At 47.2% G+C, this 17,142-nt stretch overlaps 1 protein-coding gene across 2 annotated transcripts in view; it reads left to right on the top strand.

Moving 5' to 3' along the window:
• The window catches only part of MCM3 (minichromosome maintenance complex component 3), a 30,230-nt gene extending 13,373 nt beyond the window's left edge, over positions 1 to 16,857 (top strand). For both annotated transcript variants that reach the window (XM_054977892.1, XM_054977901.1), the window contains 11 exons: positions 871 to 1,024; positions 1,168 to 1,299; positions 3,170 to 3,378; positions 4,600 to 4,774; positions 7,181 to 7,307; positions 9,019 to 9,169; positions 9,740 to 9,880; positions 11,845 to 11,948; positions 13,446 to 13,537; positions 15,158 to 15,230; positions 16,097 to 16,857. In XM_054977892.1, the coding sequence (XP_054833867.1) occupies positions 871 to 1,024; positions 1,168 to 1,299; positions 3,170 to 3,378; positions 4,600 to 4,774; positions 7,181 to 7,307; positions 9,019 to 9,169; positions 9,740 to 9,880; positions 11,845 to 11,948; positions 13,446 to 13,537; positions 15,158 to 15,230; positions 16,097 to 16,295 (1,557 nt within the window). In that variant the 3' untranslated portion in view covers positions 16,296 to 16,857. The remainder of the gene's footprint in view (positions 1 to 870; positions 1,025 to 1,167; positions 1,300 to 3,169; positions 3,379 to 4,599; positions 4,775 to 7,180; positions 7,308 to 9,018; positions 9,170 to 9,739; positions 9,881 to 11,844; positions 11,949 to 13,445; positions 13,538 to 15,157; positions 15,231 to 16,096) is intronic.
• Positions 16,858 to 17,142: the final 285 nt, after the last annotated feature.

The following is a 17,142-nucleotide window of genomic DNA, read 5'->3' as shown; positions in this document are numbered from 1 at the left end:
TGTGGTGGGGTGTGAGCTTTCGTGACTCACAGCTCACTTCTTCAGATAATGAGCTGTGAGTCACGAAAGCTCACACCCTACCACAAATGTTGTTAGTCTTATAGGTCCTATTGGGCTCTTGCTCTTTTCCACTAAGCACATGTTTGTGATGCGCATATCTGTCACATACACACACTCAAACTCCCAACTAGAAAGGAGATTGTTGGACAATAGCCACATGGGACAATGGCTGCAGTGAAGAAAGGCAAGATAAAGTGGGAGAGCTTGTGGAACAATCCCATTGCCTTTTGTGATTTTTACCAAGCAATACTTCGCCCGTTCCAACTGATACCTGGCTCTATGCACTTTCTTTCCAAGTGTGGTTCTTTTTTCAATTTTGAGTGAGACATAAGCTGGTATCATGTCTAAGATGGTAGGATTTGAGTCCAGTGGCACCTTAGAGATGGACAAAATTTCCAGGGTATGAGCTTTTTAGAGACAAAGCTTCTTCATATTAACTTAGCATCTCTCTATTCCTTCTTCAGGTATCTGAGGAAGGGAGCTCTGACTCTCAAAAGCTCATATCCTGGAGATCTTGTTGCTCTCTAAGGTACAACTGGACTCAAATCCTGCTGTTCTAGTGCAGACCAACACGGCTACTCGCCTGACACTCTCATACGCTCTGCTTATTCAGATTTCTACAGTCCCAGTATATCACTCATTAAATATCTCTTCATACTGATTTCTGTCTACACACACATTGTGTGTGTTTTGGAAGGCTGCTCATGTTTTCCATCACCCTTGGAAACTGCAGTGAGCCCGTGTCGTGGAGGGGTGTGCTTAACTGCTTCTGTGCCATTTCCTCCCCCCACCCCCCGTGCCTCTGTTTAGGAAATCTTCGACCAGCTGGCAAGGTCTCTGGCTCCCAGTATTCATGGGCACGAGTATATCAAGAAGGCCATTCTCTGCATGCTGCTAGGTGGGGTGGAGAAGGTGCTGGAAAACGGGAGCCGCCTCCGAGGGGACATCAACATCCTGCTCATTGGTACGACACTAGAGAAAACTTGTTTGCGAAACTTCTTTGAGATCTTCCCGTCCTGTAAGCGTAGGATGGCATGGATGGTGGATTAATCCAGTAACTTGGACTTCTTCAGCACTCTTAACTAGCCTTTGTGGCTTCTGTTTCAGGTGACCCCTCGGTCGCTAAGTCTCAGTTGCTGCGTTACGTGTTGTGTACTGCTCCCCGGGCCATTCCCACAACGGGCAGGGGCTCTTCTGGAGTTGGTCTGACAGCTGCGGTCACTACAGACCAGGAAACTGGTAAGAAGCAGGCTGGATGGCAGAGGAAACTGTGCGGTTGTGGGGAGGGTGAATGGAGTTGTCTGTAAAACAGAGGTGGCGTTTGTTCTTGGGTGAGGTTGGAGGGGGGCCTTATGTGGGAGCAGCTTGGGGGCTGCAGGTATCTGTGGAGAGCGGTGTGGGCCTAATGGCTCCATCCTGCTAAGGATGGTGATTAGTTCTGTGCTGTGCCAGGGAAAATGTTCTGGTTCCTGTATGTCTTCCCCTACAGGCCAAGGAGCAATGAAGTAAACCGCCTCCCTTTATCCATTTCCTTTTAACATTAAAAAAAAATTGGTGATCCAGTCACAAGTTAACCCATGTCTTGTGGAGCTGAGCCCATTATGTGCTCCATCCAACCATAAAATTAGTGGCTCATGAACTCTTTTGTAAAATGTTGAGAACTTTAGGTGAAATAATCTTTGTGTGTGTGCGCGCACATACCTATATGGTAGTGGAAAGTGCTGTCAAGTTGTAGCTGACTTATGGCGACCCCTGCTGGGGTTTTTAAGAGACTAACAGAGGTGGTTTGCCTTTGCCCACCTCTGCATAGCAACCCTGGACTTCCTTGGAGGTCTCCCATGCAGTTACTAACCAAGGCCAGCCCTGCTTAGCTTCCAGGGCCAGTGCCACCATTGAGGCAGGGGCCGTGGGCACCGTGGGCCGGAGGGGGCACCAGCAGGGGTGCTGGGGGTGGAGGCGCACCGCCAGCCAGCCCTGCGCCACTGCTGGCCAGCCCCCCTGCCTTCAGGTGGGTGCAGCAGCCCCAGGCCAGGGATGACAGGCAGCCAGGACGGTGCGCAGGCGGCCTCCTCGTGCTGCCCCAGCCACCTGCCGACGTCATCACGCAGTCTGGGATGCCGGGGCTGTTAGCTTCTAAGATCTGATGAGGTCAGAGTTGTCTGCACTATCCAGTCAAGGTATAAATATATATGGCCACCCTTTTACTTTGAGCAGAGATGTGACATTCCAGCTATGAGAATTCTTTTCGGGTTAAAAATCGGCACAGGTGTTATTGGCAACCTGGGAATCGGCCCCTTGGTTTTTATTTGGCCAAGTGGAGTCTGTCTTCCATAGGCAGAACCCTTCAGGGCTTTCACAATCTGTAGCTAATATATTAATATATAATCCATAGTGTATTGTTCTTTTCTGGGATGGAGATTAATTGTGAGAGGATGGTGTACAAATGTAATGTACAAATGACTTATGTGCAGTTTAAATTTTTCTCCAGAAAAAAAGGAATACATTAAGTGGTCCCCGCTCGTCCTTTTTTTTTGTTTCGTTAGGTGTACCCTCAGTGCACCTTTCATGCTGAAAGTTTTAAATGTTTTGTGTGTGTTTTATGTCTGTTTTTACATCTCTTGTTATACCTGTTTTAATTATATATTTGGGTAGATTTTTAATGGCCTATAATGTAATTTTGTATTTGTTTTAATTTGTTAACTACCATAGTGGCCCTTCTAGGAGAGAAATGTGGGAATAGTGGAAGGCAGTAGGAAAAGGGGGAGACCTAAAACGAGACGGCTTGGCTCAATAACATCTTCCGGATCTGAGCAAGGCTGTTAATAATAGGACGTTTTGGAGGTCTTTCATTCATAGGGTCCTGCCATAGTTCGGAGACAATTGACGGTACATAACACACACAATTTATAAATACAAATACACTGGTGGCAACATTCAAGCTGTTTCTTGTTGTTTTTCTTTTTTTTAAGGCCAATAGAAGTATAAACAGCTTTTGCTTAGTGGATTTGGTGCCTCTGTTTTTAGATATTCACCCCAATGAGTTCAAAAAGGCTTGAGGGTATTGTGCTTCGATTTCCAATTTTTATTGCATATTAATGTTTGTCTTCAGGAGAGCGTTGCCTGGAAGCAGGCGCCATGGTCCTGGCAGACCGGGGGGTGGTGTGCATTGACGAGTTCGACAAGATGTCCGATATTGACCGCACGGCTATCCATGAGGTTATGGAACAGGGGCACGTGACTATTACCAAGGCAGGCATTCAGGCCCAGCTCAATGCCCGCTGCAGTGTTCTCGCAGCTGCCAATCCGGTGTATGGAAGGGTAAGTGCTTTAATCAGCTTACCTCAGCCGTTAAGCATCTGAGCTATTGTACCCAATCAGTGGGATCCAGCCCGATATGTTAAATAGCCAGCAATTTAAGAAAAATCTAGTCAGACATAAAACAACATTAACCCAGCAGCAGTTTAATAAACCACACTGAGAACATAAAAAGTACTGTCCAAATTGCTCTACCCAGGCCAGGCTTAGGATGTAAAATACTACAGGTGATACAATTTCCAATAAAATGGCTGAGTGAAGGAAAGGAAGAACTTCATTAAAAGTCTGGGCAGATAAAAAAAAAGTTTTGCCCTGGTGCCTGAATTATAAATGAGTAGGTGTCAGGCGAATGTGCGTTCTGTGAGTGGGGCTGCTGCTGAAAAAGCCCTGTCCTTTGTTGCCACCTTACCACTTGGGAGGACACCGTTCATTGCTGAGGCTTGTTCTGGCCATCCTGATGACTAAGGGAGAGATGCTTCGTCAAGAGACACTGTCATTTACTGGCGAGGAACCCCTTTGGCATAGCATAAGGCAGAACTCTTGAAAGCTGTGACAGAGCTGGTGTTTTGTGTTACTTTTTCTGCAGGGATTTGCATGCCAGGGCAGTGTTTCCCGTTCTCTTAGGAGTTGTGACATGGATGTTTTGCTTGTCCCAGAGATCCTGTGGCTTCCTCCAGTTTCCTAGCGTGAAGGGCTGGATCCACACGTCCCAGCCTAGTGCAAAGCTGTCAGAACAATAGCTTCTTGGCATGATTTCTGACTTCGTGCCACGATTCCGCTCTCGTGGTGCAATGATGTCAGAAATTGCACCAGGAAGACGCCATTGTTCCAACAGTTTAGCGCTATGCCAGGATGTGTGGATTTCAGCCTGCTGAAACCTGCTGGCATCTCAGTGAAGATGTTCCAAGTCCCTGCAAAAAAAGATTTCTCCCTAACTTTATGTCATGATGAATGTAGGCATTATTTAATAAAGTGACACACCAGACAGAAAGGGGGCCCAGGGCAGTCCAAAGCTTTTGCCAGCTTTCCTCATTTTTTTTCTGGGCTCAAAACAGTATCAGACAACTTCTGACTGGTGGGGCTGTGTTTTGGAGGTTGCCGCTGATCCTTTTCTCACCAGAATTACCCACTTCCCTTCTCGTGAACTGTAACCTGTCACTTTAGCGATAAAGTCACTCAATTGTCACAAAAGCAAACTGGAGCCTTGCTTGTGCATCTTTACAGTATGACCAGTACAAAACCCCCATGGAGAACATCGGCCTTCAGGATTCCTTGCTCTCTCGATTCGATCTGCTCTTCATTGTCTTGGATCAGATGGATCCAGAGCAGGATCGGGAGATCTCAGACCATGTTTTGCGGATGCATCGTTACCGAGCAGCTGGCGAACAAGATGGGGATGGTGAGTGCCTGTCTCCTTTTCTCCCCATGCACTGTCTGAGAAGCTGAGGTGGAGAACTAGTCCACAGAGTCCTTTTTGGCACAATTTTAAGGGATCTCTTATTCCTGCAGTGCATCTCTTTAAGGCATTTGTGTGGTGAAATAGTGTTGGAACTGATCGTGTCAGCTTTGAAATGCAGTTTCTAAAGTAATCATCTGAGAGAATGGTTTGCCCTGACCTGCTGGAAGCCAAGTTTGGGGCACAGGATCTTTTGAGTATGAATTAAAAAAAAAAGATTTGAAGAGAAGAAAAAACTGACATCTTTTCTGGAAGTGAGAAAGAGACCAATTGTCATAGATCCAGAGGAATTAGCCGTGTTAGTCTGTAGTAGCAAAATCGAGAAGAGTCCAGTAGCACCTTTAAGATTAACCCAACTTTACTGTAGCATAAGCTTTCAAGAATCGCAGCACTCTTCGTCAGATGCATGGAGGGTAAGAAGAAACTGGTCAGATATATAGGTGGCGAGGGGAGGGGGGGGTAGATGCAATCAGTAGCTTCTGATAATGGGATCAGTTACTTCTGATAATGAGACACCAATTGTGGAAGTGATGTGTCCGGCCCACATACAAGGCACAGAAATGAATACTTGCAGAAGAATTGGAATTTAGGAAATTCTGTGGCCAGGGCAGGATGTGAAAGAGACACAGTCCGTAGAACTACTTTAGTAGTTGGATAAGGAGCAGAGTAAGAAGTAATAATAACAATAATAACAACATTTGATTTATATGCCACTCTTAAGGATGGCATAACACCCGCTAGAGCGGTTTACAAAGTATGCTACTCTATCCTATCCTATCTAAATAAATGCTATACTATATAAATATGTACGGCACTATACTATATAAATATATACTATACTATACTATACTATACTATATTTATATAGTATCCTACTATATAAAAGGTAAGCATATTCAAGGCAACTCACTTCCTACCCTGGTGCGCCACCAGAGGGCGCTGCTGTGGAGGGAAGCCCAGAAGAGGCAGCCAGACCTCCAGAGAGTGTGCCACGGCAGGAGGCCCAGGCAAGGATCAAGTGCAGAGCAGGCAGCAATGCTTGCCCCCTGCCTTCACCCAGCTGGGATCAGGAGCAGAGCAGGGGATAGTGCTTGCCTCTTGACTGGTATCAAGAGTGGTATGAAAAACAGAGAAGGTGGCAATGCCCGTCCCCTGCCTTCACCCAGGTGGGATCAGAAGCAAAGCAGGTGGCAGTGCCCACCCCCCGCCTTCACCCAGGTAGCATGAGGAACAAAGCAGGGGGCAATGCCTGCCTCCCCCCCCTTCACCCAGGTGGGATCAGGAGTGGGGCAGGGGGCAATGCCTGCCTCCCATCTTCACCCAGCTGAAGCACGTTGTAGGTGGCAGTGCCCACCTACCTTTTACCCAGCTGGGATCAGGCACAGAGCCGGGGGCAATGCCCGTTTGATCTGCACCCAGCTCAGATCAGAAGCAAAGCAGATGGCAATGCCTGCTCCCACCTTCATCCAGCCAAGATCAGCAGCAGAGCAGCTGGCAACGCCTGCACCCCACCTTCACCCAGGTGGGATCAGGAGCAGAGAAGGTGGCAACGCCTGCCTCCTCCCTTCACCCAGCTGGTATCAGGAGTGGAGCAAGTGGCAACGCCTGCACCCCACCTTCACCCAGGTGGGATCAGGAGCGGAGAAGGTGGCAATGCCTGCCTCCTCCCTTCACCCAGCTGGTATCAAGAGCGGAGAAGGTGGCAACGCCTGCACCCCACCTTCATCCAGGTGGGATCAGGATCAGAACAAGTGGCAGTGCCTTTTCACTTGGCCGTGATCAGGCACAGAGGAAGTGGCCATTCACGCCCCTCCCCCTGCCTTCATCCAGCTGGGATCAGTGACTGAGAGATGAGAGTGACAGAGAGATGAGAGAATGCCGACCTGCCCACCCTCCCCTATCTAGAGTTTGTTGTATTTTTTCCCACAACAGGCTTTGTTGCTAGTGTTATTACTATCCCCACAACAACAAACACACTGTGAGGTGAGTGGGACTGAGAGAGCTCTGAAAAGCTGTGACTGACCCAAGGTCACCCAGCTGGCTTGAAGTGGAGGAGTGGGGAATCAAACCCAGTTCTCTACTTTAGAGTCCCACGCTCTTAACCACTACACCAAACTGGCTGTCCAGTTGTTATATAAGTTCAGCTTGATACCAAAGTTTCTCTTTAACAAATGACCTCAGACCCTTCTGAGGCAGCATAGTGTAGTAGTTAGAGTATTGGATGGTGACTGAGGCAAACCAGAAAATCCAGGAATGGGGAAGCCGTGGTGCCCTCGGGCACCATGTTGGGGACCTCTGGGTTAAGTGATGTTTGTATGTATCCTAGTAACTTTTCCCTTATACTGCCAGTCATGCCTTTGGGCAGCTCAGTCGATCGGCTGGCCACAGAGGACCCTGGCCTTGCAGAGGAGGAAGAGCAGGAGCTGCAGGTATATGAAAAACATGACGATATTCTACATGGGCCCAAGAGGCGGAAGTAAGTGATTCCTCCATTCTCCTTCCACTTCCTCGGAGGGTTCTAGCGAGCCCCTTTTCTGCAGAGCTCCAGATGACTTGCAAGCTAGTTTGACCACAACTCATAGAAACTGCCCAAAAACAAGCTCCTTTGTGCCTACAGGATGCGGGTTCTTATCTGAAACTGCCAGAATTTCCTGGTTTATATGGAAAACGAACACCAAAAAAAAATGTAAGGACAGCTCTGCTAGGGGAAGATTTCAACCCAACTTTGAGTTTCTAGCAGTGGCCAATTGTGTGTCTTGTATCAGCTCACAGGAGGGGTGATTCTTATAAGCTGAGGGCATCAGCTGTTCCCGGCTGTCAGGAATTGGGAGTTATAGTGCTTCTTAACATGGAGGTTCCCTTTCACTTTTATGGCTAATAATAATAAATAATTTAAAATTCTTTTAAAGCTTTCTGAGCCACTGACCATAGTCACCTTTTTGGGGGGCAGATGAATTCCAGAAACGAATGATGTGTGTGTGAGAAGTTTAAAACATACCTCCCAAATGGCTGCTGATCACAGTCATTAAGTGATCCCAAGTTCCAATATTTTGAAAGGAAGAAAAAATGTCCTTCTCTCTACAACATTGCTAGCTTTTTGAAATTGATCATGTCTACCTTAATTCTCCTCCTGCCTTAAACTGAAAGCCTGTGATCTCTTTCTCCCTTTCTGGGCAAGCGATGCCTGCCTTCCTTCTCTGCCACCAGACAGGGTGGTTGCGGGAGAGGCGCCTCCGTGACGCTGAATTTCTCTGGCCTTTTGAGACCAGTCTAGCAGAGGCTGCCCAGAATTGCAGGTCTTTAGCCTGACCTTTTAACGTGAAGACGAAGAACTGAGCTTGGGACATATGTGGCATGCAAAGCTCAACAATGGAGTTGATGCGTCCCCACACCACAAAGTTTGAGGATGTAGCACTGGAGTGTTTCTCTAGAAGAATTGGCATTGGGTGAAGAATTGGGTGCCATACATATGTCTAAATGCCTTTTTGCCACATACTTAAAGGGGGTTCTGTGATGGGGACACGTTGTGGCTGAGTGGCAGACCTTCTGCTTGGCATGCAAAAGGTCCCAGGATCAATCCCCAGCACCTCCAGCTAAAAGGATCAGGTGGTAGGTGATGGGAAAGAACTCTACCTGAGACCTTGGGGAGCGGCTGCCAGTCTGAGCAGACAATACTGACCTGGGTGGACCAGTGGCCTGGTTCATATAAGGCAGTTTCATTTGAATGTGTCCCTTTTTGAGTTCATGTGGATGTACAAAAGAGGTGTGTGTGAGATAGAGAGTCGGGCTAGGATCTGGAAGACCCAGGTTCGAAACTCCATGCTGTCATAGAAGCTTGCAAGGTGACTTTGGGCTAGTCACACACTCTCACTCCACCCTACCTCACAGGGTTGTTGTAAGAATAAAACAGAAGTCTTTTTGGATTCCCCTCAGGGAAAAAGTAGAGTATAAATGAAGATACAATTTCCCTGTATAACTTTTCCTTAGGCCCCATAATTCTGCCTTTTTGCTGTCCTTAGAGCCCAATTATTCAGTGCCAAGATAAGAGGGATGTACAGAGATGTTCACTGTTGTCTCTCCTCTCTGCATACAAGCTGGGGCTGGGCACATGCCACGCCCTCCCACCCCAATGCTGGATGTTGATACAGAGAGAGACTCCCTCCTGATGGCTTTGATTTGTCTGACAGAGAGAAGGTCGTTAGCATGGAGTTCATGAGGAAATACATCACTTTTGCCAAGATGCTGAAGCCGGTGTTGACTGAGGAGGCGGCATCCTTCATAGCCAAGTCCTACTCTGAGCTCCGCGGTCAGCAAGAGGCCACCTCCGATGTGGCTCGGGTGAGTTATTGAATAGTGGCTTTCTGACTAAGGTGCTAGTTACTGCATACTATCTCTGAGGCTCAGAAGAAACATGCTGGCTTGGGACTCCAGACACTGTGAGTGGAGTTGTGCTTGGGAAAGGCAAATTCCCTGTCCCCCTCCCAGCCCCCAGCATGCTTCTTCAAGTGAATGAGCCTTGAAGGAACAGTGTTGGATTTGAGTCATTGCTAGCCTGAGTAGGCAATCCTGACCTTGATGGGCCAAGAATCTGATTCAACGTAAGGCCGATTCATGTGTCTCCAAGACAGAAAAGCCATTCCCTCGGAGGAGTTGCTGTGCTGACTGATTAGCTCCCAAGACACGTGTTCCCTGAACACTGCCTAGCACCTACAATTTTGTACTTACTGCATGGGAAACCAGATTCTAATCCCTGTTGGGCCACAAAGCATACAGCACAGCATTAAGATTTGTGTCTGCAGTCACACGGCTCTGGGAAATCAGACTTGAATGTCTGAACTTGCTTCATTTGCCCGGGGGGGGGGCGGGTTCGGGTCCTTCGGCCACTTAAATGCACCTTCTGTTTTCCAGACTTGCCCTATCACAGCCCGTACACTGGAAACGCTGATCCGACTCTCCACCGCACATGCTAAAGCCCGGATGTGCAAAACAATAGATGAAATTGATGCCAGAGCGGCTTTGGATCTGGTGCAATTTGCCTACTTCAAAAAGGTATGCAGATTGGCAGGTGGTGGGTTGAGGTCCTTGTTTTCCTAAACTAAGCCTTGCAAAGGGGAGAGGATGCAGAGAAGGAGTTGGATTGTATCTTTTATGGGTGTATCTTTGTTGTATCTTTGTCTGGTGATGGCCAATTAAGAAAAGTTTCATTGACTTACAAAAATGTGAAGTCTCCCATTGTAGCTTCTAGTTAAATTAAACTCTAGTTTATTGCTGTAATTCTATACCATTTTTCCTCAGTGCTGAAAGTGGTTTACAATAAAATCATACTATCCTATTTTCCTGAAAGAGAGACTAGGATATCCTCCCCCCCCCCCCCCCGCCCACCAAGAATACTGTGAAGAAAAATAGGGGGTCAACGTAAATTCATGTACAAGTTACAGTTATATATGGTGGTAAAGATAAAACCTGTTTATAACTTTTTTTTAAGGAGATCATATTACACTTGGGGGGAGTGTCATCTTTTAAGTAAATATGGTGATTAAAAGCTAACCAGAACTGGCATAGTAGAACAATAACCCCATTAAAACGAAAGTCAGGGGGAAGCCTGAATAAACAGTATAGCCTCATGCTGCCGTCTGAACTCCATAAGAGCCCTTCCCTCAGCTGGCAGCCTCTTCCATGGGGATGGGGCCACCACCAAAAACATTCCGGCCCTGGCCGTCACAAGTCTTGCCTGCGCAGACTATTTGGTAGGAGGAGGGTCCAGAGGAACCGTCCCCACCTACAGGCAGAAGGGGTCCAGCCTAGAACCAACCTTACCCCCTTGCTTGCTTGTTTTAAGGGTCTACCTACACAGTGTAATTTTCCGGGGTTCCTCTCTGGATCAAGTGAACAGGTGTGATCTGGGCGTTGTGTACTTTCACCAGACCATGTGTGTTGACCTAGCCTAGGGACTTGTGGAGGTGTAGAGTGCCCTGAAGTCACAGGTGACTTATGGTAACCCCGGTGGGGTTTTCACAGCAAGAGACTTAACAGAAGTGGTTTGCCATTGCCTGCCTCTGCAGCCCTGGTCTTTGTTGGAGGTCTCCCATCCAATCAGTTACCAAGGCTGACCCTGCTCAACTTCTGAGATCGGATGAAATCAGACTCACCACTGCTATTCAGGTCAGGGCAGCAGGGGGACAGAAAACTGGTGAGAAGTGTATAGTACAGTGAGACCAAAAGAAACACCCCCATGAATGGGTAGGAGATGGAACAAGCCACCTTCTTTCACCCACTCTGACTTCCTGCTCTGTTACCCTGAGGGAGCTCGCAGGTAGGATCCTGCTTTTCCTTAGTTGAGCATTTGCTGGTAGATCTTCACCTTCATTGTAGGTTGTTGCTAACAATGTAGAACTTGGTGCAAACGGGCCATGCCAGTAATGAGGAGAACACACCAGTAGTTCTCTGGGATCTTTTGAGTGTAAGTGTTGGGCCTGCTGTGACATGCTTAAGGATGCAATCTCTCCCCCCCCCTCCCAGTTCCCATACTGTGAGGCACTTCATAGTTGGGTGACCAGCTTCCTAGCTGGTTATTAATTAGTATATAGGTATCTGGAGAGCTGTCACTTTAGCTGTGGTAGCATGATCCACATTTGCAGCGCCACAGCTGAAGGACTCTCTACTGAGCTGTATGACTTGAGCCCACTGCGCATGGAAATGGCATGTAGTCTGTTGTCCTTCAGTTGTGCTGCTCTCTTGTGAAGGAACATCAGAGATTCTCCAGCAAAATATTCCCGAAGAAATTGCAGAGTGAATCCAAATACAGGACGTGTGTAGGTTAAGCCTCCTCAAACTGAAAGATTAGGAGGCCGAAACTTCTTGAGAACATCACAGATGAGTTCCTCCTTCCTGTACGAAATGCCACGTTGTTAGCAGGTCGATGCTTTGAGACGGAACTCCCTTTCCAGCACCCAAGCAGCCTTCTGACTGGCTGACCTAGTTACAGATCCTTTGGTTTCTGACTTGTTTCAAAGGTTCTGGAAAAAGAAAAGAAGCGGAAGAAGCAAGCCAGAGATGATACAGACCAAGAAACGGATGATGAAGCTGAACAGGAAACTGAAACAAGGCAGAAAAAGAGGTAAGCACGAAAGAGAAGAGGTGGAAGGCAAACCTCTGTGTGTGTGTGTGTGTGTGTGTGAGAGAGTGAGTGTGAGAGTGAGTGTGAGAGTGAGTGAGAGAGAGAGAAAAAATCCTGTTTCAGTGTATAAGCAGATTTTCCTCTGACTTAAAACATCTCCTTCTCCAGCTGGGGCTAGCTTGGTGCAATGTTTCTAGAGGCAGCTGACCTTGAAAACCTGCCCAGGTTATATCAAGGTGTCCTGTTCTGTACCTGGCCTACCAGGGGAAAGGCGCAAGGTCTCCAGTGGGCAGCTGAGATCAGACTGGGCTGGAGTGGACCCTCGGTGAAGGAGCAGGGATCTTTTCCAGGACTAGCACAGAGCAGGCTGGAGAGCTCTTGAGCCAGCAGTGGCTGAAATTCAAGTGGGGAGATGCAAAGCAGGGTCTGGTCTGATTGCTTTGAGGCTTTTCAGCCTCTAGGTTCTCTCTGAGGGCGTGCACACATTCAGCAAGTTAACTCTGGACAAAGGCAGGTAAATATATATTTGTAGTTTATTAACGATAAATTATAAGGAGTCGAAGGCTTTCATGGCTGGAGAATGATGGTTGTTGTGGATTTTCTGGGCTGTATAGCCATGGTCTTGGCATTGTAGTTCCTGACGTTTTGCTGGCAGCTGCTGGCGAAACGTCAGGAATTACAATGCCAAGACCATGGCTATACAGCCCGGAAAATCCACAGCAACCATCAATTATAAGGAGTGTATGCTGAGCCAGAACCATTCTTCAAGAAAGCATTTAGGGAAGCACAAAACAAATAACGGCGTAGCTATTTCTAAATACAACTAACCAAAATACTACAAGCAATCTCTGACTTGGCTTCATGGCTGGCAGTTCTTATCAATGGCTTTAGCAAAGGAGTCTGTTCTATGCCATGCGACTCTAGGCATCTTGGTGAGTAGCAAGACAGCAAGAGCCTCTCTCTCACATGCTGGTAGACAGATAGTAACTAGAGATGTACCACAATTGAATCAAATGGCCATTTTCAGGACTAGCCACTTCTGCCCACCCATCCATGAGTCAAGCAGGGCTTAGATAGTTAATTGGCAGTGCTAATGTAACCCTATGAGAAATATGGGGGAGTACTGATTGCCTCTGCGCTCCACCGGGGTTCCCAAGGCCAGTTCTCCAGAGAACGGCAAGAGAACTAGCGTGCCAAGAAACTTGCACAAACAGGCTTGGTCTTGGGCCTGCCCAGATTTACAGCCTGAACCAAAGTGCTGAACATACACATTTGGGAGCCGGGGGGTGGGGGGTGGGGGGGCTTTTCCTTACACGTGTCAAAGAACCCTGTTGTGCAAATTGTATAATGTATGCGGCTCTGTTTCTATCCTAAGTAGGGATATCTAGCACAGAATTCTTTGCCTTCCCTATTTTGCCCCATGCCATGTCCATTCAGTATCCTTCACTAGCTAGACAGGCACGGTGGCAATATTTCTATGAATTTCTTCTCCTTCAGAAGGAAGACACGTTCTGGTGATCAGAAGGCTGCCGAAGGGGAATCGCATGATCCCTATGACTTCAGCGACACTGAAGAGGAAATGCCTGAGGGTGAGCTGTTAGTCTGATCCTTCTCAGGGTAGCAGACCAAATGGAGTCAAGCAACCTTTTTGTAAACAGTGCCGTTGTGGTGTGGAGTCTGCCAGCAGGTTTCATGTGCCAAGATCACAGCTGTTACTCCAGCATCAGTTGCTCAACAAAAAGGGTCATCTTCTCTCCTCCTCATTTTGTGAGGTGGCCAGTGCCTGGAAGCAAGAAGGGTGGGGCCAGGAGACAGTTGACTGGGCAGGTTAGTGGAAGGAGCCGTAAGGCTCAAAAAAGACCAGAAGGCTAGCTGCTGTCTTGGGTCATTTGTTTTGGAGCCTTGTGGGTAAGAGAGATGAATCTTTCTAAAGGATAAGCATTTTTTCCTGACCGATGCTGGCTTTCCTCCTTCGAAATGCAGAGTGGCAGACTTTGTTTTGAGTAGCAAACCCCAGCAGAGGTGGAAGGGTTCAACCCTGTCTTCCTTTCTATCCCCTTGTGTCTCTGAGGCAAACTCAGGCTGCACGAGTCTTAAATAGACACCGTAAAGATGGAGTGAGACCTCCACCTCATCTGCTTGAGCCCTCAGAAGGGAATTTGAATATATAATTCACAGCAAAACTTTTTTTTAAAGCTTGTTGCAAGTGTTACACCTCTGCAGCTGCTAGCATATTCTACAGATTTCTTCCATGGACCTCTCTCGGCTGCGCATTCCACCTGCTCGTGGAATCCAAAAAATGGGGAATCTTTGAGCCACATTTCCTAGAGTCAAAACTTTTTCTCTTTCCATAAATTACCTCTGTCATTGTATACAGTTGTGTGTTCCCTGAATACATTCAGACCACTTTTATCGTTGTTTTTTGAAGTTCATGGCTTTGTGATTGAAAGGTGCTCTGTGAGAAAAAACATTGCTTTGATAACTGCTCTGTCAGGGGCTGGGCCAGGGCAGCACAGGCTGCGCCGTCGGAGTCTGGAGGGAGGCAGGCCCGGGTGCCAGTCTAAGCTCTGTGGTCGAGGTCCATTCCGAGGCCAGGGCACACAGCCAAGAGTCCTCAGTAGTCGGGTCTGAGGGTCGGTCCAGAGCAAGATCTGGAGGTCCAAAGGTCAGTCACCGGCAGGTCCGAGGGCATGACCTAGGCAGAGTCAAGGAACAGTCAAGAAGGAACAGTCAAGAACAGTAGACAAGACAGGGTCTGATGCAGTGGTCACGGTGTCAGAAGGATTCCTATCTGTTGCTTCCCTGCCCAGCAGGTCCAGCTTGGCTGCGTTTTTTTGCCATGTGCAGTTTGCAGCCAGCTGCTTGGGAGTTATCCTGCAGCTACTCATCATTGCCACCAGCAAGCAGCTGGCTTCAGGCCGGGAGGTATGCACTGTGCCGTCGCTCCTGTGGCTTCATTTTTTGCCTCCATCTATGGGCACCCTAAGGGTGTGGGCGATCCTGGCTGATTGCTATTGTGTAACAGTAGCCAGTGTGATCCCAAAGCACGCAGCAGTTAATTCATTGCTGAAATGGGACTTGAATGGGTAACTCGTAAGTTCCGTTTCGAATGCCGATGCATGCTGCTTTTAAAAACTATTTAGGCTGTATGAACAGAGGATGAGTTGCATCTCAGTTTAACTCTATTTTTTCTGCTTTGATGTTTCCAGTTCAGGCACGCACTCCCAAGTCTCCTGATCCTTCAAGCACTGGAGAGACTAAAACAAAGTTGGCTGAATCGAGGTGAGTATCTTGCAGGGGAGAAAGGCTGGTTTTTTTAAAAGCAGGTTCATGGCTGCGCTTTTCAACCAGAAGATCAGAATCTTTCAGGATGGGGTTCCTACAGCCAGCTACTAGGTTGTTACTAGCTCTCTGGAGGCTTGTAGTATCTTGGGATTTCTAACATGACTGAAAAAATACTTGAGTCCAGTCTGTCTAAGACCCACTTGTTTTGTACCTGGAGAAAACTGCACATGAGGTACTGAGATGAGGGGCTGTGGCAGAGCCTCTGTTTGCTGTGCAGAAGGTCTCAAGTTCAATCCCCGGCATCTCAACAATCAAGTAGGAGATGATGGGAAAGACTTCCATTTGAGAGGCTGGAGAGCAGCTGCCAGTCTGAGCAGGAAATGCTGACCTTGATGAACTGAAAGTCTGATTCAGTATAAGGCTGCTTCACGTGTGTTCATGTGTGGACTAGGTGGAATAGATCCCTAACACTGTCTTTTCCTCTTCGGAAAGAGTCCAGTAGCACCTTTAAGACTAACCAACTTTATTGTAGCATAAGCTTTCAAGAACCACAGTTTTCTTTGTCAGATGCATGGAGGGCAAGAAGAAACTGGCCAGATATATATAGGTAGTGAGGGGAGTAGATGCAATCAGTTTGCTTCTTATAATGAAATCAGTTACTTCTGATAATAAGATAATCATTCATAGTCTCTATTCAGTCCAAGTCTGAGTCAAATTTACATATGAATTCAGCAGCTTCCTTTGGATTTTGTTTTTGAAAGGTTTCTGTTGAACCTAAGTCCTTGATGGAATGTCCTGGTAGATTGAAGTGTTCTCCCACTGGTTTCTGGATGTTGCCATTTTTAACGTTCCTCCTTGTGTAGGCTGAAAGAATTCAAGGCTGCCCTTCTGGAGGTGTTCAAGTCTACTCATGCTCAGTCTGTGGGTCTGAAGAACGTGATGAAGTCTATTAACCAGGACAATCCGAAGCCCTTCTCGTCTTCCGAAGTCAAGGTGGCGCTGGACCAGATGCAAGATGACAACCAGATCATGATGTCAGATGACATCATTTTCCTGATCTAAGCCTGTCCCCTAGGAGGAAGCAGAGACTCCCTTCTCCCCATGTGAGGCTACTTTGGGTGGAAGCTTCCCCTCCCCGCCCCCCATCCTATCGAGGAAAGCTTGGCTTGGCTTTGCTGATCAGAACCATATAGATGAAAAGAACTGGGTTTTCACCTTGGCTCTTTGTGTATGAGGAAAGCTGGAACTGGTCATTTAGCTTTGGAAGGACATCTTGTAGATTTGCTATTTCAAGGGAGGAAAAAATCTTTTTTTCCCAAAGTACTTAAAATCTCTGTACTTCTTGTCTGCCACTTTAATCAGTGTGTCCTAAATAAATGAGTGTGTTGGAAGAAACATCCCTGCCAAGTTCCCAGGGTTGAAATGTTTTCACTACGGAGGCTGCTATAGCACCATCAGGCCGCTTCCCGCTTCTCGTCTTTCTTCCCTTAACTACGCAGTGAATTCATGCTTAAATTATATAACTAAAGTTTAATGCACAAACTTCACTGTGTGATAGGAACTTTTTAAATAAGCCCAAATTTCGCAATGTTTTTGTTAATGAAGTGATTAAAGTGTATTTACATCCCCAAAGGCCCTGTGTGCGCATCTGTGTGTCTATCATGTGTACGCTGCCACCCTTGAATGAGACCTTTTTAAGCTTAGTTCTCAGTCGAATCGGTTTGATGCTGTACCTTGTGAAAGAGAATCTTTTCTTCTAGCTTGCAGGCACCTGCATTCATCCAAAGCTAAAGCCACAGAACGGTTTTTATTAGGATCAACCAGAATGAAACGTTAGAGCATCCAGATTTCTGAATTTTCTAGAAGTCTGGGGGGCGGGGCGGGAGGGTTGTCTTCAAAGGGAAAGGGA

This window comes from Eublepharis macularius, chromosome 1 (genome assembly GCF_028583425.1).
Source record: "Eublepharis macularius isolate TG4126 chromosome 1, MPM_Emac_v1.0, whole genome shotgun sequence".
Classification (NCBI taxonomy): domain Eukaryota; kingdom Metazoa; phylum Chordata; class Lepidosauria; order Squamata; family Eublepharidae; genus Eublepharis; species Eublepharis macularius.
Note: the sequence above shows the minus strand (reverse complement) of the source record. Positions and strands in the feature narration are given on the sequence as shown.